This window comes from Etheostoma cragini, chromosome 23 (genome assembly GCF_013103735.1).
Source record: "Etheostoma cragini isolate CJK2018 chromosome 23, CSU_Ecrag_1.0, whole genome shotgun sequence".
Taxonomy (NCBI): domain Eukaryota; kingdom Metazoa; phylum Chordata; class Actinopteri; order Perciformes; family Percidae; genus Etheostoma; species Etheostoma cragini.
The window spans coordinates 17909480-17925248 of NC_048429.1; the positions used below are offsets into that span (position 1 = coordinate 17909480).

The 15769-nt window shown below is 40.2% G+C and overlaps 1 protein-coding gene across 2 annotated transcripts in view; it reads right to left on the reverse strand.

Annotated features, from left to right (window-relative positions):
- The window catches only part of recql (RecQ helicase-like), a 26479-nt gene extending 10790 nt beyond the window's left edge, over nt 1–15689 (reverse strand). For both annotated transcript variants that reach the window (XM_034863175.1, XM_034863176.1), the window contains exons 1-10: nt 15535–15689; nt 13589–13681; nt 12682–12767; nt 11100–11336; nt 10714–10893; nt 9987–10093; nt 7785–7983; nt 6979–7145; nt 2013–2094; nt 1693–1841 (exon numbers count right to left, since the gene is read on the reverse strand). In XM_034863175.1, coding sequence (XP_034719066.1) covers nt 1693–1841; nt 2013–2094; nt 6979–7145; nt 7785–7983; nt 9987–10093; nt 10714–10893; nt 11100–11336; nt 12682–12700 — 1140 coding nt within the window. In that variant the 5' untranslated portion in view covers nt 12701–12767; nt 13589–13681; nt 15535–15689. The remainder of the gene's footprint in view (nt 1–1692; nt 1842–2012; nt 2095–6978; nt 7146–7784; nt 7984–9986; nt 10094–10713; nt 10894–11099; nt 11337–12681; nt 12768–13588; nt 13682–15534) is intronic.
- Between the last annotated feature and the right edge of the window lie 80 nt (nt 15690–15769).

Here is a 15769-nt window from a genome sequence, read left to right on the forward strand (position 1 = left end):
GCAGTTCTGAAGGCAAAAGGGGGTCCAACCCGTTACTAGCATGGGGTACCTAATAAAGTGGCCGGTGAGTGTAAGTCTGACAGTCCATTTCCTCACAGAGCACTTCAAAATAAAAGGTTGCTGTTTGGAGTGTCATACAGCCAAGACTATTGCTGAGGGCCTGAGAGAAGCGGTGACTGCTTGGGGCTTAGATGAGACACGTCCAGTCTGTATAACAACAGATTATGCAGCAAACCCATTGAAAGCTGCCGCCCTGAAGAAGTGGACCAGATTGCAGTGCTTTGGCCACAGACTACATCTTGCAGTTGGTGAGTAAGGACCATAATCCTTATCCTAAGTATAGATTTGTACTCAGCTTTTTTACCTAATAACCTGTCCTGAACCTAAAAAATCTTTGAAAATGAATGTGTGAAGAGCTTTAAAACCTAACGGTAAAAAATACAGAAAATAAAAAATAGATTTTAACCTTAATCGGTGGCAAAAAATAGTTTTGAGCACATTTATTGTTTAAAATTAAACAGTGTGCTTCAATAATTAAAGTTTGCACTGTTTTGTTTGTTTTCTCCCCTTAGAAAATGCAGTGAAAAAGGATGGCCGCATTGATCATGCTGTAGGGGTCTGCAAAAAGCTGGTGAGCTTCTACCATCCCTTAGTCTCATCTCAGAATGCCAAACAAGGTGGGGTCCCCGACAGTTGATGATCAGCAGGATATTAGAGCAGCAGCAGGCTTTAACGCACACGTTCCCGCAAATACCTGTGTACTCCTGCAACAAGCTTGCCATTTTCAGTACTAGTGGCAACATCATCACTTGCCAACGAACCTGTCTCAAGCTTGCAAAAGGTTGAGAGACTTGTGTTCTTAGCTAAAAATCTTGAGTAAGCAAAGCATACAGGATACATACTGCTAAGTAATACTCTGTTTACGAGATCTAACACAACATTTATTGAATGTCTGATTTCATTTTGTCTATTTTATTTGTTAAGCCATGATTATGATGATGACCAACACTGTTTTACTTTAGCACTTTGGCTAAGAAAAGTTGACTTAAAAACAAAACGATTGTGAACGTGCTTTTATAACTTGTTTTCATAAAAAATATGTTTATTTTTAGTTATATTTTTATAAACCAATCAGGGGGTTGGTGTAAAGCGGCCATTTTACTTAAAAATGTGTTCTGCTTTTCTGTTTACAGAAATATGTTCTAATTTTGGAATTAAATATTAAGTGACCTTTTTTTTACTTTACTAATGAAGCTAGTTTATTAGTGAAATTATGAATATCTCTGAACAGTAATTATTGACTTCATCCTGTATTGATGGCTCAAAATATCGCGATATATATGGCTTGGAGAAAGAAAAAAAACTCAATGTATTTTCTTCCAATATCGTGCAGCCCTACTGTTTACACAGATATTAAACATGTCTACATAGTACAGAAACAATTATCCATTAATTGTTTGGTTGATGGACTGAAAATTAATCGGTTCATTCATGTAATAAAAAAATTAAATGTTGGTTCCACCTTCTCCAGTGTGAGGATTATAGGCTAAATGACACATGGTAAATCAAATGTCAAAAAGTCAAGATTTAGGCCATAATACATTTAGACCAAATATGCAATTACTGTGTTCTAATGATTCCTTCATATGTTGAGGTTGCTGAACCATTTACCCCCCCCCACACACCCCACACCTGGATTTGGTTGGAGGTCCATTTGCGGTGAATGCAGGACTTATCATCGGGTTCCATGTGAGCATGGTAGGGATAGGCCAGAATGTCTTTCTTCTGGAGTTCAGATGACACAGACTCTGCATCCTTCTGAGAGAACACATACACGATCCCTGTGGCAAAACATCAGGAAATATGGAGTAGGCCTGCTCTGTATGTGAATATATACTTTATATACTTTTTATGTAAACAGTCATATCTTAAAATCACTTTGTGCACATAAGCCTAAGTGAGTCAATTATTTTTGTTTTTATTTGAGTGTTCAGTCTTGCTTTCTGCAGTACCTGACTGGTCTTTGTATCGGTTCTTGATCAGAGAGGCAATGTCACTTATCAATGCCTCAGAGTTAGAATCTTTAATACGAACCTGAGAAACAAGCAGACTGTTAGGGGCACTGTAACATTTGTTTGATAGGTGTAGTGTAGTATTTATAAATGATTGTTAGACAATTTTTAATAATAGGCTAAACATACAGCAAATACACTGGTCTTTCATGTTTTCTAAGCAGATGCAAGGCAGTGCAGTTGATTTTACAAGGTCTTACAGGTGTGTTAGCAGATGTGTGGTTGACAAAGAGAAATTCATTCATGACACCGGAAAATGTATATTTTTTAATTAGTGAGTTAGAAGTCCGGATCCGCGCCATGATAGATCAGTCGTTAGTTACTGTATCTAGCCACCCCCGGTAGTCAACGCGGGCCGGCCTGAGCCATTTTGAGAAACGTGAAGTTAGCGAAGCCAGCAGCCATAGTTAAGTGCATCCCGAGGGTTAGAGCGGGCAACATGGAGTCTTATTTGAAACTGCTGGCTAAGGATAAACGTAAATAAGCAAGATTGTTATTCACGTTGGCGTTAATGACTCCCGGTTACGCCAAACGGAGGTCACTAAGATCAATCTTGAATCGGTGTGTACATACGTGAAGGCAATCTTGGACACCGTAGTTTTCTCTGGACCCCTGCCAAATCTAACCAGCGATGACATGTATAGCCGCATGTCGTCATTTTGACGCTGGCTATCGAGGTGGTGTCCAGATAATGATGTGGGCTTTGTGGATCACTGGCAGTCTTTCTGGGGAAGACCTGGTCTGATTCGGAGAGACGGCATTCATCCCAGTTAGGATGGAGCAGCTCTCATTTCAAGAAATCTGACAAGTTTATTAGTGGACCTGATCCTTGACAATCCAGAGTTGGGACCAGGAAGCAGAGTCCCAGTCTAACACACTTCTCTGCTTCTTTATTCCAGGATTTACCTAGTAAAAACCTCATAGTGACAGTGTCTGCCCCCCGACCATTGAAATTATTTAAATCAAAGGTAAACAGAAGAGGAGCTGTGCATGAAAACCTCATAACAATTAAAACCATAAGTGCAATAGTGCAAAAGAATAGGAGAATTAAATGTGGACTCTTAAACATCAGATCTCTCTCTTCTAAAGGGGTACTAGTAAATTAATTTATATCAGATTCTAATATTGATCTATTTTGTCTTACTGAAACCTGGCTGGGTGATGGAGAATATATTAGTCTAAATGAATCCCCCCATTCCAGTCATATTAATACTTACATTCCTCGAGGTACAGGCTGAGGAGTTGCAGCTATCTTCGATTCTAGTCTACTAATCAGCTCTAAACCTAAACTGAATTCTACTCATTTGAAAGTCTTGTTCTTAGTCTTTCACACCCAAATTGGAAATCACTGAAACCGGTTCTATTTGTTATAATGTACCGAGCACCTGGCCCATAGTCTGAATTCTTATCCGAGTTTTTGTCAAACTTAGTGCTAAAAACTGACAAATTTCTCATTGTAGGGGATTTTAATATTCATGTGGACAATGAGAATGATAGCCTTAGTACTGCGTTTATGTCTCTTTTAGATTCTACTGGCTTCTCTCAAAGTGTACATAAACCTACTCACCGTTTTAACCACACCCTCGATCTTGTTCTGGTGTATGGTGTTGAAATTGAACATTTAATAGTGTTCCCACAGAATCTCTTTCTATCTGACCACTGTTTGATAACTTTTGAGTTTATACTGCTAAACTACACGCCATTAGGCAAAACCTTCTATACAAGATGTGTATCTGATAGTAGTGTAGCTAAATTTAAGGATGTGATTCCATTAGCATTTAATTCATTACCAAGTCACAAAATAACGGAGGACTCCTATACTAATTTCAGTCCTCCCAAATCAATCATTTTGTTGATAGGGCAGCAGGCTCGCTGCGAGCAATACTTGACTTTGTTGCCCCTCTAAAAAAGAAGATAATAAAACAAAGACGGTTAGCTCCATGGTATAACACTGAAACTCGCAAATTAAAGCAAATATCACGGAAACTTGAGAAGATGTGATTCCACCAAATTGGAAAATTCTCGTTTAATCTGGTAAGATAGTCTTAAAACGTATCGGAAGGCCCTCCGTAATGCCAGAGCAGTGTACTTCTCGTCATTAATAGAGGAAAATACGAAAAAACCCAGGTTTCTTTTCAGCACTGTAGCCAGACTAACGGAAGGTCACAGCTCTACTGAGCCAAGTATTCCCATAGCTCTTAGTAGTAACGACTTTATGAGATTCTTCAATGATAAAATTATAAATACTAGAAGCAATATTTACCAAGACCTGCCTTTAACTGGCACTGGCTTATCTCTAAACTCAGGAACTTCAGAAACAGCTGTAAAATCAGATATATGTTTAGACTGCTTTGCTTCACTTTTCACACAATTATTTCTTCATCTAAACCATCAACCTGCCTCTTAGATCCCATCCCGACTAGGCTACTTAAAGAAGTTCAACCATTAGTCAACAATTCTCTACTAGATATAACCAATCTGTCTTTATTAACAGGCTATGTACCACAGCACTTTAAGGTAAGTGTAATTAAACCTCTTCTGAAAAAGCCCAACCTTGATCCAGATGTTTTAGCCAACTATAGATCTATATCTAACCTTCCATTTCTCTCTAAGATTCTTGAGAAAGCAGTCGCCAAACAGCTGTGTGACTTCCTGCATAGCAACAGCTTATTTGAGGATTTTCAGTCAGGATTCAGAGTTAATCATAGTACAGAGACAGCACTTGGGAAAATTACTAATGACCTCCTAACTGCATCAGACAAAGGACTTATCTCTGTACTGGTGTTATTAGATCTTAGTGCTGCATTTGATTCCATTGACCATCATATCTTATTACAGAGATTGGAACATTTAATTGGAATTAAAGGGACTGCTCTAAGCTGGTTTAAGTCTTATTTATCAGATCGATCTCAGTTTGTTCATGTTAACGATGAATCCTCTGTGCACGCCAAAGTTAGACATGGAGTCCCACAAGGATATGTGCTCGGTCCAATCCTGTTCACTTTATATATGCTTCCTAAAGGCAATATTATCAGGAAGCACTCCATAAACTTTAATTGTTGATGATGATGATGATGATACTCAATTATATCTATCAATCAAGCCGGATGAAACTAATCAGTTAGCTAAACTTCAAATGTGCCTTCAGGATATTAAAACCCGGATGACCTGTAATTTTCTAATGTTGAACTCAGATAAAACTGAAGTTATTGCTCTGGGACCCAAGCACCTCCGTGACGCATTATCCAAAGAGATAGTTACTCTGGATGGCATCCCCCTGGCCTCCTGCACCACTGTGATGAATCTTGGAGTTATCTTTGATCAGGAAATGTCCTTTAATTCCCACATAAAGCAAATTTCAAGGATCGCCTTTATTCACCTATGTAATATTGCAAAAATCAGGAATATCCTGTCGAAAAATGATGCAGAAAAACTAGTCCATACATTTGTTACTTCTAGGCTGGATTACTGCAATTCTTTATTATCAGGCTGCTCAAAAAAGTCCATAAAAACTCTTCAGCTGATCCAGAATGCTGCAGCACGTGTTCTGACAGGAACCAGGAAAAGAGATCACATCTCTCCTATTTTAGCTTCTCTGCATTGGCTTCCTGTAAAATCCAGAATAGAATTTAAAATCCTTCTTCTCACCTACAAAGCTCTTCATGGTCAGGCACCATCTTATCTTAAAGAGCTCATAGTACTTTACAACCCTACAAGAGCACTACGCTCCCAGAATGCAGGGTTACTTGTGGTTCCTAGAGTCTCTAAAAGTAGAACGGGAGCCAGAGCGTTCAGCTATCAGGCTCCTCTCCTGTGGAACCAGGTTCCAGTTTGGGTTCGGGAGGCAGACTGAAGAGTCGCAGCGTCCGCCTAATCCGGCCCACAGGCTTCTCGTCATAGTTGTCAGATTCATCTATCATATAATCAAGAATATAACAAAACTAAAAAGAGACTTGGCATACAGCCCGATTCGGTTGGGGAGAGTTCTAGCCTGACCAGGCTCCTCCTTTTCATTTATGTGCATCCATGTCCCAGAAATGCTTGTCACTAACCTAGCTCTGGGGAGTCATTCCCCGGAGTCCTTATGTTCTTTTTTCCCCAGCATGTTCCCTCGGATCAGGGAAGCTCCACAATCATGGTAGCAGCTGTTGCCATGGTCCCGCTACACGTTCTGCGATGCCATGTTTATCTGCTACACTCTGCGGTTCCCAGCTACGTCCTGCTGTGCCTTGTAATGCCGCACAGTGCCCTGTTATGCCATGAACTACTACAAACTACTATTTTTTCTATTTTTGTTATTTCAACTCTTCATTCTAACCCCAACCGGCCAGTCAGACACCGCCTACCAAGAGCCTGGGTCTGTCCGAGGTTTCTGCCTAAAAGGAAGTTTTTCCTCGCCACTGTCGCACTGTTGCTTGCTCTGGAGGAAACTACTAGAACTGTTGGATCCTTGTAAATTCTGGAGTGTGGTCTAGACCTACTCTATCTGTAAAGTGTCTTGAGATAACTCTTTTTATGAATTGATACTATAAATAAAATTGAATTGAAAAATTAATTAAAAAGAAGACCCAGAAACTGTGTTTTCACTGAGTATTTAAAATTCACTCATCAATCGTGCTGTTTAACGCGGCTTAGCGGAAAAACTTGCTGTCTTCTCAGAAACATCTTTAAATGCACAGTAGGGTGCAGATTCTAGACATTATTTTTTAACATCCAACTTCTGACAGTAAGTTAGTTAAAATCCCCTTAATATCGGCATAGGAAAAAACATCATTGGTTGTCAATATACGATCTGATTGCCAATCGGCATAAGCCTACAAGGCACCCGCACATATAGTCCTTGTGTTTGTGTAGGATGCAAGTGGCTTAAAGGTTTGTGTAAGAGTGTAGCAGCCCTTGTTACCACCTCGTAGTAGAGATTAGTTCGGTTGAAGGATGCAGAGAGTGTGATTGGCCGTGGCACACACAGGATCTTCTCACAGTCCTTGAGGACGCTGCTGGTTGCTGTGGCTGTGAGCCCGAGTAATGGGACTTTGGGAAACTGTCTCTTTAGAATGCCCAGCAGTTTATAATCTGCACAGGGAAACAGGGTCATACACACAAACACACACATAAACTTTGAAGATAAACCTAGGGGGGTAAGTTAGGTTGCCTTAGAACACGGGTGTCAAACTCAATTTCACTGATGGCTACACTGGAAAATGTGAATCACATCAAGGGTCAGACGTGCATAGAGTGTTGACATGCTTTTATTTAATCGAAAAGTCATATATTTTAGACCGTATTGTATGTCTCATTTAGCCTATTTGGGCCACATGAAGCCCCAATTCAGCAAACAAGTTCCTTCATAGAATTATAGAAAAGCCATTGTAGAATTTAGCAAATTCAATCAAGCAAAACAATGCACTCAGATTTCATTTTTAAAAGTACTCTACCTGACTGAGAACAACCTATTTCACAGTGTGTGTTGCAAGTTCTGCGTCTCATGTTGTGCTGTGAGTGTGGCGTAATTGCAGTTTGAAAAACTGTTTCCTGTTTTTTTTGGTTTGGAGCAACTATGAAGGCCAAAATGTATTGTAAATCTAAAATGATATGTGGGCCAGATCAAAATTTGCAAGGGGCAATTTGGCACAAGGGCATTCGGTCTGACACCTGTGCCTTATAAGAACTCTACTTCCAGACCCTGCCATCCGAGTGAAGGAGACTTCTCACCTGGTCTGAAGTCATGTCCCCACTGGCTGCAGCAGTGCACCTCGTCCACAGCGATACGACTCAGCAAGTTTATGTTGTAGGCTTTCTCCAGACGAGACATGAACAGCTTGCTCTTGGCGATCTTCTCTGGAGTCACATACAGCAGCTTGAAAGTGGCCTTGGGATCCATCATGCCAGCCATGACGGTCTTGGCATGCTCCTTAAAGTATTATTGTTATTATTATTCATTTTTTTTTACAATTTGCTTTTTCATACTATGAAAGCTGTCACACCGAAACATTATTCTTAGAGATGTAACTACATGTAGAAAACTGTTGTCTAACAACGTATTGACTGCTGGTCTCAGCTGAAAAATTTCTTTTTTTTATAGATATAGTCTTGCATTGCCAGACCTTCCTCCACAGCGCTGCAGATGAGGGTCTGGCTAGTCCACACAGCATTCTGGCATGGTAGAAAAATGTGCTCTGGTTTATTGGCATTTCTACTTTAAGCCAATCACAATTGTCTTGGGCGGTGAAAAGCAAAGTAAGGAGCCACGGTGCCTCTGTTGAATAGCCTCAGGAAGGAACTTGTTTTGGTAGAACATGTGTACGTTCAAAAGTCGTTTTAGTTGTGCAACAGAAAACTCAGATTGGACAGATAGTCTAGCTAGCTGTCTGGATTTTCAGTTGCACCAGAGCAATCCCAGAAAGTGAACGTTGTGGATATAGACTACAGTTGATATAATACAACAAAGATCACATTTGTCAAATAACTCTCCTGAGGCGGATTTAAGTGATCTATGGCCTTTTGGCTACACTTTTTGTGTGCAATGCTACTTTGCAATACCAGCAAAGAGACAATCATGTGATTTACTGACATAGTTTGATCAATGGACAGTTGTAAAAATAGGACAAGGCACGTGCATGTGTTCAGGAAGTAGCCTAGATACTAAAAGGGCCTGTTGCCTAAGCTATTTTTCCCGATGCCTTAGCCAAATTGAAAGACAAAACGTTTTGCTGACACAAGCACACACATACACAGCAACAGGGAACCAGGTGAAGTAAAAATAACGAGGCTAATAGGTGTTTTTCCTGACCGCTACTGACCAAACAGAAAGTTTGGAAGAATAAGTATTAATGGACACAGCTCCAGTGCGAGGACATTTTTGGGTTAAGGTGAATCAGAGGCCATTAATGTGAACAAGTCGCTATGTTGACTTTAACAATGAAAGCAATGCAACAGAAAACTGAAAATACCTTTTATTTTTGTGATCAAATTTTTCTTTTACTGACTCTAACATGTAACAAGCAAAAACAATGCACAACAGCCTTTTTCAGACTGCTTTGGCATATCCAGACTGCGTCCAGATTGATTTTGGATAGTCTGGTCAATAGACCACATTAACTGTGACTTTTGCAAATCGGGTTCAAACCACATTAGGAGGTGTTTTGAATTGTGAGGTCAGCTGCTCAAAACGAATTTAAAAAGTCATTTTTGTATGACTCATGTAGTCGAGGGGTATGAACTGTGCCTATACTTAAGCAGATTATAAAATAAATTCAAAGATGCTCTGTAGTCCGAGCCAGCGTGAAGTAAGATGCCTTTATTTACTTTAACATTGTCCACGGCAACGCAGCTCTACTCTATTTTTACCTTTCACAATAAAAGTCCAACTTAAAGCAAAATAGCGATACACAACAACAATGTCAAGTCCAGAGTAACTCAAATGATGAGCAGATGCTGCTACTAGCAGAGCGCTATGGAGGACAACATCAGTCCGTTCTGTACTGCAACTTCACCGGGGACTTTGAGGGCAAAATGACGGACCTTCGTTTCTGAAGCTTCCTCATTGGAAAGCCGCATCAACCAGCGTAGCTACTATGTCGTTACCACAGCAACCTATGCAGATAGGTTGGTGATGGACACTCAAATCCAATCTAATCACTTGGAAATAGCAGTGCGGAGAAGTCGGATTTTCCTGCACTCCGAATTCAAAACTAAGTTACTATCGTGCTTGTGTGGTTTTATCATTTATTTAGGATTTTTTTTTTTGATATTGGAATATTTTCAAGAATGAAAAGTGAATTTGTCTTTAAAAGGGTGCAATCGAAGTCTGACGCTCATGCAGTTTTGTCAAAAAGTGATGTGTAGGGGTTTTGGAAGAGATCAACAGACTAAGCGCTGGGATGAAGTGAAATAAACAAGTGAATACGTTGTTACCTTGCTACTCGACGCATTCAGCATTACTGCGGACACATCAATGGACTTCAGGTACATGATCTGGTCCTCCATTAGGGACACCAAGGGAGTGACAACCAATGTAAAACCTGACACACACACACACACAGACACACAGACACACAGACACACACACACACACACACACACACACACACACACAATTATATGTGATGTGATAACAGTAGGAAAGACTGAGTCATTAAGCATGTAGGTACTCCCAGGACAAACAGAATGATCTCAGAATTATAAACTGCAAAGTTAATACACAGCAGGCGCAAGCATCAAATTTAGCAGCGTAGCCCACCTATTTCCATAATGGTGGATATGATATCCAATCATTTCCAGCCACACGGGGTGCGTAGTGTCCGCATTTGCCCGTGCGCTGCAGCGATAGTTTCAACGTTTATTTTTCACACAATACAGTATGTGTCAAGCCAGGCAGTAACATACAGGGTGATAATATTTCCAAAGACTTTTTAGCCCAAAACAAGACAAAACCCGGGCCAAAAACTGGTCCGGACCAGGTTAGCAGAGCAACATAAATTACCCTGCTAATCTAGGCAGGTTAAAAAAGAGAACCTCTTTTGTGACATGGAAAATCCTGGCTTTAGACTCAACAGGCTTTGCTAACCCTCTCATTAATCTTTGTAGGCCTGAGGTCACCGCAGTTTAGAATCCAACATTGTGTATTTCTGTCTCAGTGTACCCTTGGAGCAGACAGCAGGAAGCTGGTAGCAGAGGCTTTTCCCTCTTCCTGTGGGCATCACCAGGTAGAGATCTTTGCCTGACATGGTCAGGTTGATGGCCCTCAGCTGCAGTTGTCTGAACTTGGAGAGATGGAACGAGTCCTTCAGGTGCTGCTCCACTTCTTTGGACCATGGAAAATCTACCAAACATCAAATGATCAGAATCAGAAAAGGGTTTTATTGCCACAATAAGTCAGATGTGCAGTATGTGGAATTTGCCTAGGAGAATGGTGCATACATGAAAAAACAAACGTATTAAACAATAACAATGACAACAGAAACAAATATTTACATACAATGATTAACACAAGACAACAACTTGACTAACTGTATGTGTGTAGAGTACCTGAGCCATCATAGAGCTGCATCTCCTGCTTGCTCATTGCTGGATCAACTTTAGATGATTTTATGGAAGATGAGGATGAAGAGGAGGATGGCTGTGCAGCATCGCAGGCCTCCTCAAGCCTCTGCAGCAGTGCATCTTTACGAGAAGTCAGCGCCGCCTGCTTCTGCAGGAGCTCTGCAATCTGCAGCTCCACCAACTCCAGCTCGGCCTCCACTGAGTCCAGCTCCGCCTGCACATCTGGAACAAACACAGACATTTTATGGTGGCGGGCTGCCATCAACATATCAACATTGAGGAAACACTGTAGCGTTAATACAGCATTAAACACTGTTTACGTCAGTTTGCCAAATTTGGTACAATAAAAAAATGGGTTTGTAGAAAAACATAATAATTGAGAAATGTTGTTTTGGTATTGTTACTTAAACTAGTGTGACAAGTAGGGGCTGAAGTTGACTTGTCTGGCCACCAACTATTGTCTGGCAAGTGGATTTGAAGATCCACTAGCCACACATCCTTTTTATCAGCTTTTTTTACACATACTGTAAAAGGTGAAATATAGGAAATGCACGACTATCATTCTTGAACTTGTTAAAGATACACAATAAAGTGTATCTTTGGTATTAAAATGTCTTCTTTTACTTTTTGATTTGATTTATTTAATTGCAATAAGAATGCCTTGCACAAGAAAAGACATCCAATACAATCGAGGACAAAAACACAATAAAGTCCAGGACTTATGCATTGTGGTCCTGTTCTTCAAATCATCTTCATCTTTTTGCTGGTTGCTTGTTTCAGCGGGCCTCTTTACTCCTGTTATGTGACGCCACACTTTTTGGAGCTCAAATCCAAAGATTGGACGGGCAGAATTCGTTGATATGTGAAAGAACAGTAGCAAAGAAAAATAATGAATCACTGATTGAATTCTTATTGGCTTCCCAAAATTTCTTTAGGAGTAAGTTTCACACTGCTTTGTAAAAATTATCACCCAACCACGCGCCAAATGCAGGTCAATTTTGCCACTGACAGGTGAAGCTGTCAATCTACCTGCAACGTTGGCAGGCAGCCAATGAGAATGAAGTGATTCATTAGTTTTTTTTTGCCAGTGTTCTTTCACATTTCAACCAAGTCCTTGGATTTGAGAACTTTATGCGATTTAGTCCTTACGTTAAATTAGGAAACAGGGATAGACAGGATGTTATAACATCCTGTCTATCCCTGTTTCCTAATAGCATGTGTAGAAGGTTTTCTCAGTGGAGTTATCCTCATAGTGTTGACAAGGAACGAGACAGGTCTCACACCTGCACAGTACTATGAGGATCACACCGCCACAGCTAATGATGCTTCTCTTTGCACCTCCCCCAGTGTTTCTTTGAAGCTGAAGAAGGGTGTTATTGTCATCAGTCCCCATTCTCTCATTCAAAAACAACTGCAGGGTTATCCCAGAGGACCGTGCAACTGTTTACATCTTAGCACTGCTGGGGCTTTAATAAGGGTTGTCTCGTTTTTCATGCAAACACAACTGATGCTAAGTAGTTTTGAGACTAAATAACTTTGTTTCTTGGCATGGAAAGAACAGACCTACCTTTATTTCCACCATCCATATTTGATAGACTAATTTGCTGAGAAAGGAGCCTACCATCAGACTGTCAGCGATGTTGATAGAATTTCCTGTAAGGCAGAAAGGCACGCTAAGCAAAATTCCATTTTAAAGTACGGTTTCCTCTTAACAATGAACTACCTTTTCACAAATATCTTCATTCTTGCTGATCCTCGTTTGTTAGGATGAAAGGCACAGACTGGGGCTACTTCTGGCTCCATTCATTTACAGATATCTGACGGAATCTTTTTTTATGCATGCTCATATTTACTTTTTAATTATTGATGGTTCCAGTAAATGTAAGTAAACCCTATTTCTACTTTTTGTTTAGTGTTTTGCAATCAGTAATTTGATTTTTACATGAATGATTCAATATGTAAACATAAGATAAATATTTTAATTATTGTCTTGTGGAACTTTCATATTTAGGAACTGTCAGTTAGCCTATAAAGGCGCAATGTAACCAGAACAAAGATAACCAAATATGAATTATGGGTACAACGTTAAATGCCACATTTTATTTTATATATATATATATTTATATACTTATATTTTGTCTCATACGTATTATCAATCCACATAATTTAGCTGACCAAAACAATCTAGCTATCTTAACATAAGCTAATTTAGCTAACATTGACAACGCCGCACCTGTTTCATCTTCCAGGGGGCTGCTACCGTTAACGTTAGCCTAGCTTGTTGATTACCCTTACAATGATACTGGAGCATCATGTAAGCTCTGCCATCTTCTCCAGCTAACTAGATAAAGCTAAAGATGCTCTAAACCACCTTCGCTACATGAAATATACCCCTCTCTGTTGTGAGCTAAGTTAATTAACGTTAATACGTCAGGGACAAGCCTTTAAAAAGGGATAAAATACAAAGAACTGACCACTTCCCAACTTCGTCCAGACCAGTTTCTTTACTGTTGGTGAGTCCACTTCTCGGTTGCTATAGCAGACCGTAGACCACACAGCGCCCCGGTGTTATGTGTCTTCTCGTTTTCCACCTACTGGTTTCCGAGGCTGTCCAGATGCCGTGTAAACCTCAACGGCTATACCCACGTCGACAGATTCGCTACAAATTCATAAACATTTTACCGGCCTTTGCATGTCGCACCTCAATATAAACTGGACTGAAATTAAACAGAATATCTGAGCACGACACTACAATAACATTGTACAGCGGGAAAATTGTGTTTTAAAATAAATTACGATGATCCCTGTCGCGCTGGGTTCGAACCATAGACCGTTAATATAAATACGGTCTATGGTTCGAACCTTCTTCGGCACAAAAAATAACGGCATAAGGGTCCACTGCACTGTCCACTACACCATCGCATCGTTCTTTTACTTAAAAAAACTTTGCTTTCTCTCAGTAGAACAGGAATTACAATTTAACAGGGCAAACCGAAACAACTTGTTACCTTGATTTAGTCTTAAAATTATAATTAAATCGTACGCTATAAGCTCCAGCTACATCGCTGCGCTATCCATGTGCAAGGACTTGTCATAAATTAGGCAGCACACGGTTTGAGAAACAATCGGTCTAAAACAACTGGTTACCTTGGGCTGGAGATGCGTGATCTTGAGGCTCTCAAACAGCTACAACACGTTTCTTGGATTCTTTATTCGCCCTTTTGTGTAAGGGGTGCTTTTCTCTGCCCACTTAGTCTTAGGACTTTCTATGTTTTGCAGATACAACTATTAGAAGTATATGAAAGTGCTTCAAATGGGCTATGTTACTATTCAATTAAATGGAAGCATACAGGAAAGGACAGGTTATGTTGCTACTGTCGTTACAAACTAAATTCCTGCATTTCTATGGATTCCGTTTTGCAGTTTTGCCGACCTCGTTGACAATAAAGAAACATTGGAATCTTAATTCATTGTGTTTGCTTTTTTGTCAGAACGTTACTTGAACGTCATAGGTTCTGTCTCTGTGAAGTATCGAGACCACTCATAAGACAAATGTGTTACAACGTTCACCTTTCGTCTATTACCACTTTAAAAACGGATTTGCTGATATCTGGATGCGAAGGTGACATAATATAGCCCATAGGCTACTATATATAGTATACAACACCAACAATTCAAAATTTTGGGCACAAACTATTAACATTTCTTGAACATAACTTTGTATTGTAGAGGTTTCAAATGCGTATCTTTCGTCGTAAACATAACGTTGTAGGCTATTATAAATGAGGCTCGTCAATAGACATATTGCTTCTTCCCATAAATCCAAGAAACGTGTTGTTGTAGCTGTTTGAGAGCCTCGAGATCACGCGTCTCCAGCCCAAGGTAACCAGTTGTTTTAGACCGATTGTTTCTCAAACAATGTGCTGCCTGGTGTAATTTATGACGTCCTTGCACATGGATAGCGCAGAGATGTAGCAGGAGGTATAGCGTACGATTTAATTATAATTTTAAGCCTAAATCAAGGTAACAAGTTGTTTCGGTTTGCGCTGTTAATTCCTGTTCTACTGAAAGCAACGTTTTTTTAAGTAAAAGAACGATGCGATGGTGTATTGGACAGTGCAGTGGACCCTTATGCCGTTATTTTTTTTGCCGAAGAAGGTTCGAACCCAGCGCGACACGGATCATCATAATTTATTTTAAAACACAATTTTACCGCTGTACAATGTTATTGTGGTGTCGTGCTCAGATATTGTGTTTAATTTCAGTCCAGTTTATATTGAGGTGCGAGATGCAAAGGCCAGTAAAATGTTTATGAATTTGTAGCGAATCTGTCGACGTGGGTAGCCGTTGAGGTTTACACGGCAACTGGACAGCCACGGAAACAAGTAGGTGGAAAAATCAGAAGGCACATAACACCGGCACAAACTATTATTTCCCTGAGTTCCGCCTGCCAGACTGCCAACAACTCCCCCCTCCTGCTGCACGAAATACACTTTTTGTTGCACTCTGTGTTGAATAAATAGGAGACCAAAATATCCTGTTATCTCATGTCAACGTCGGCGCTGCCTGACAGAGCTAACCCGGTGTTCCGGTTTAACGAGAGTCCATGTTAACTGGCGACCGTCAGCCAAAAGCGTCTGTTGTTGTCGTAGTGA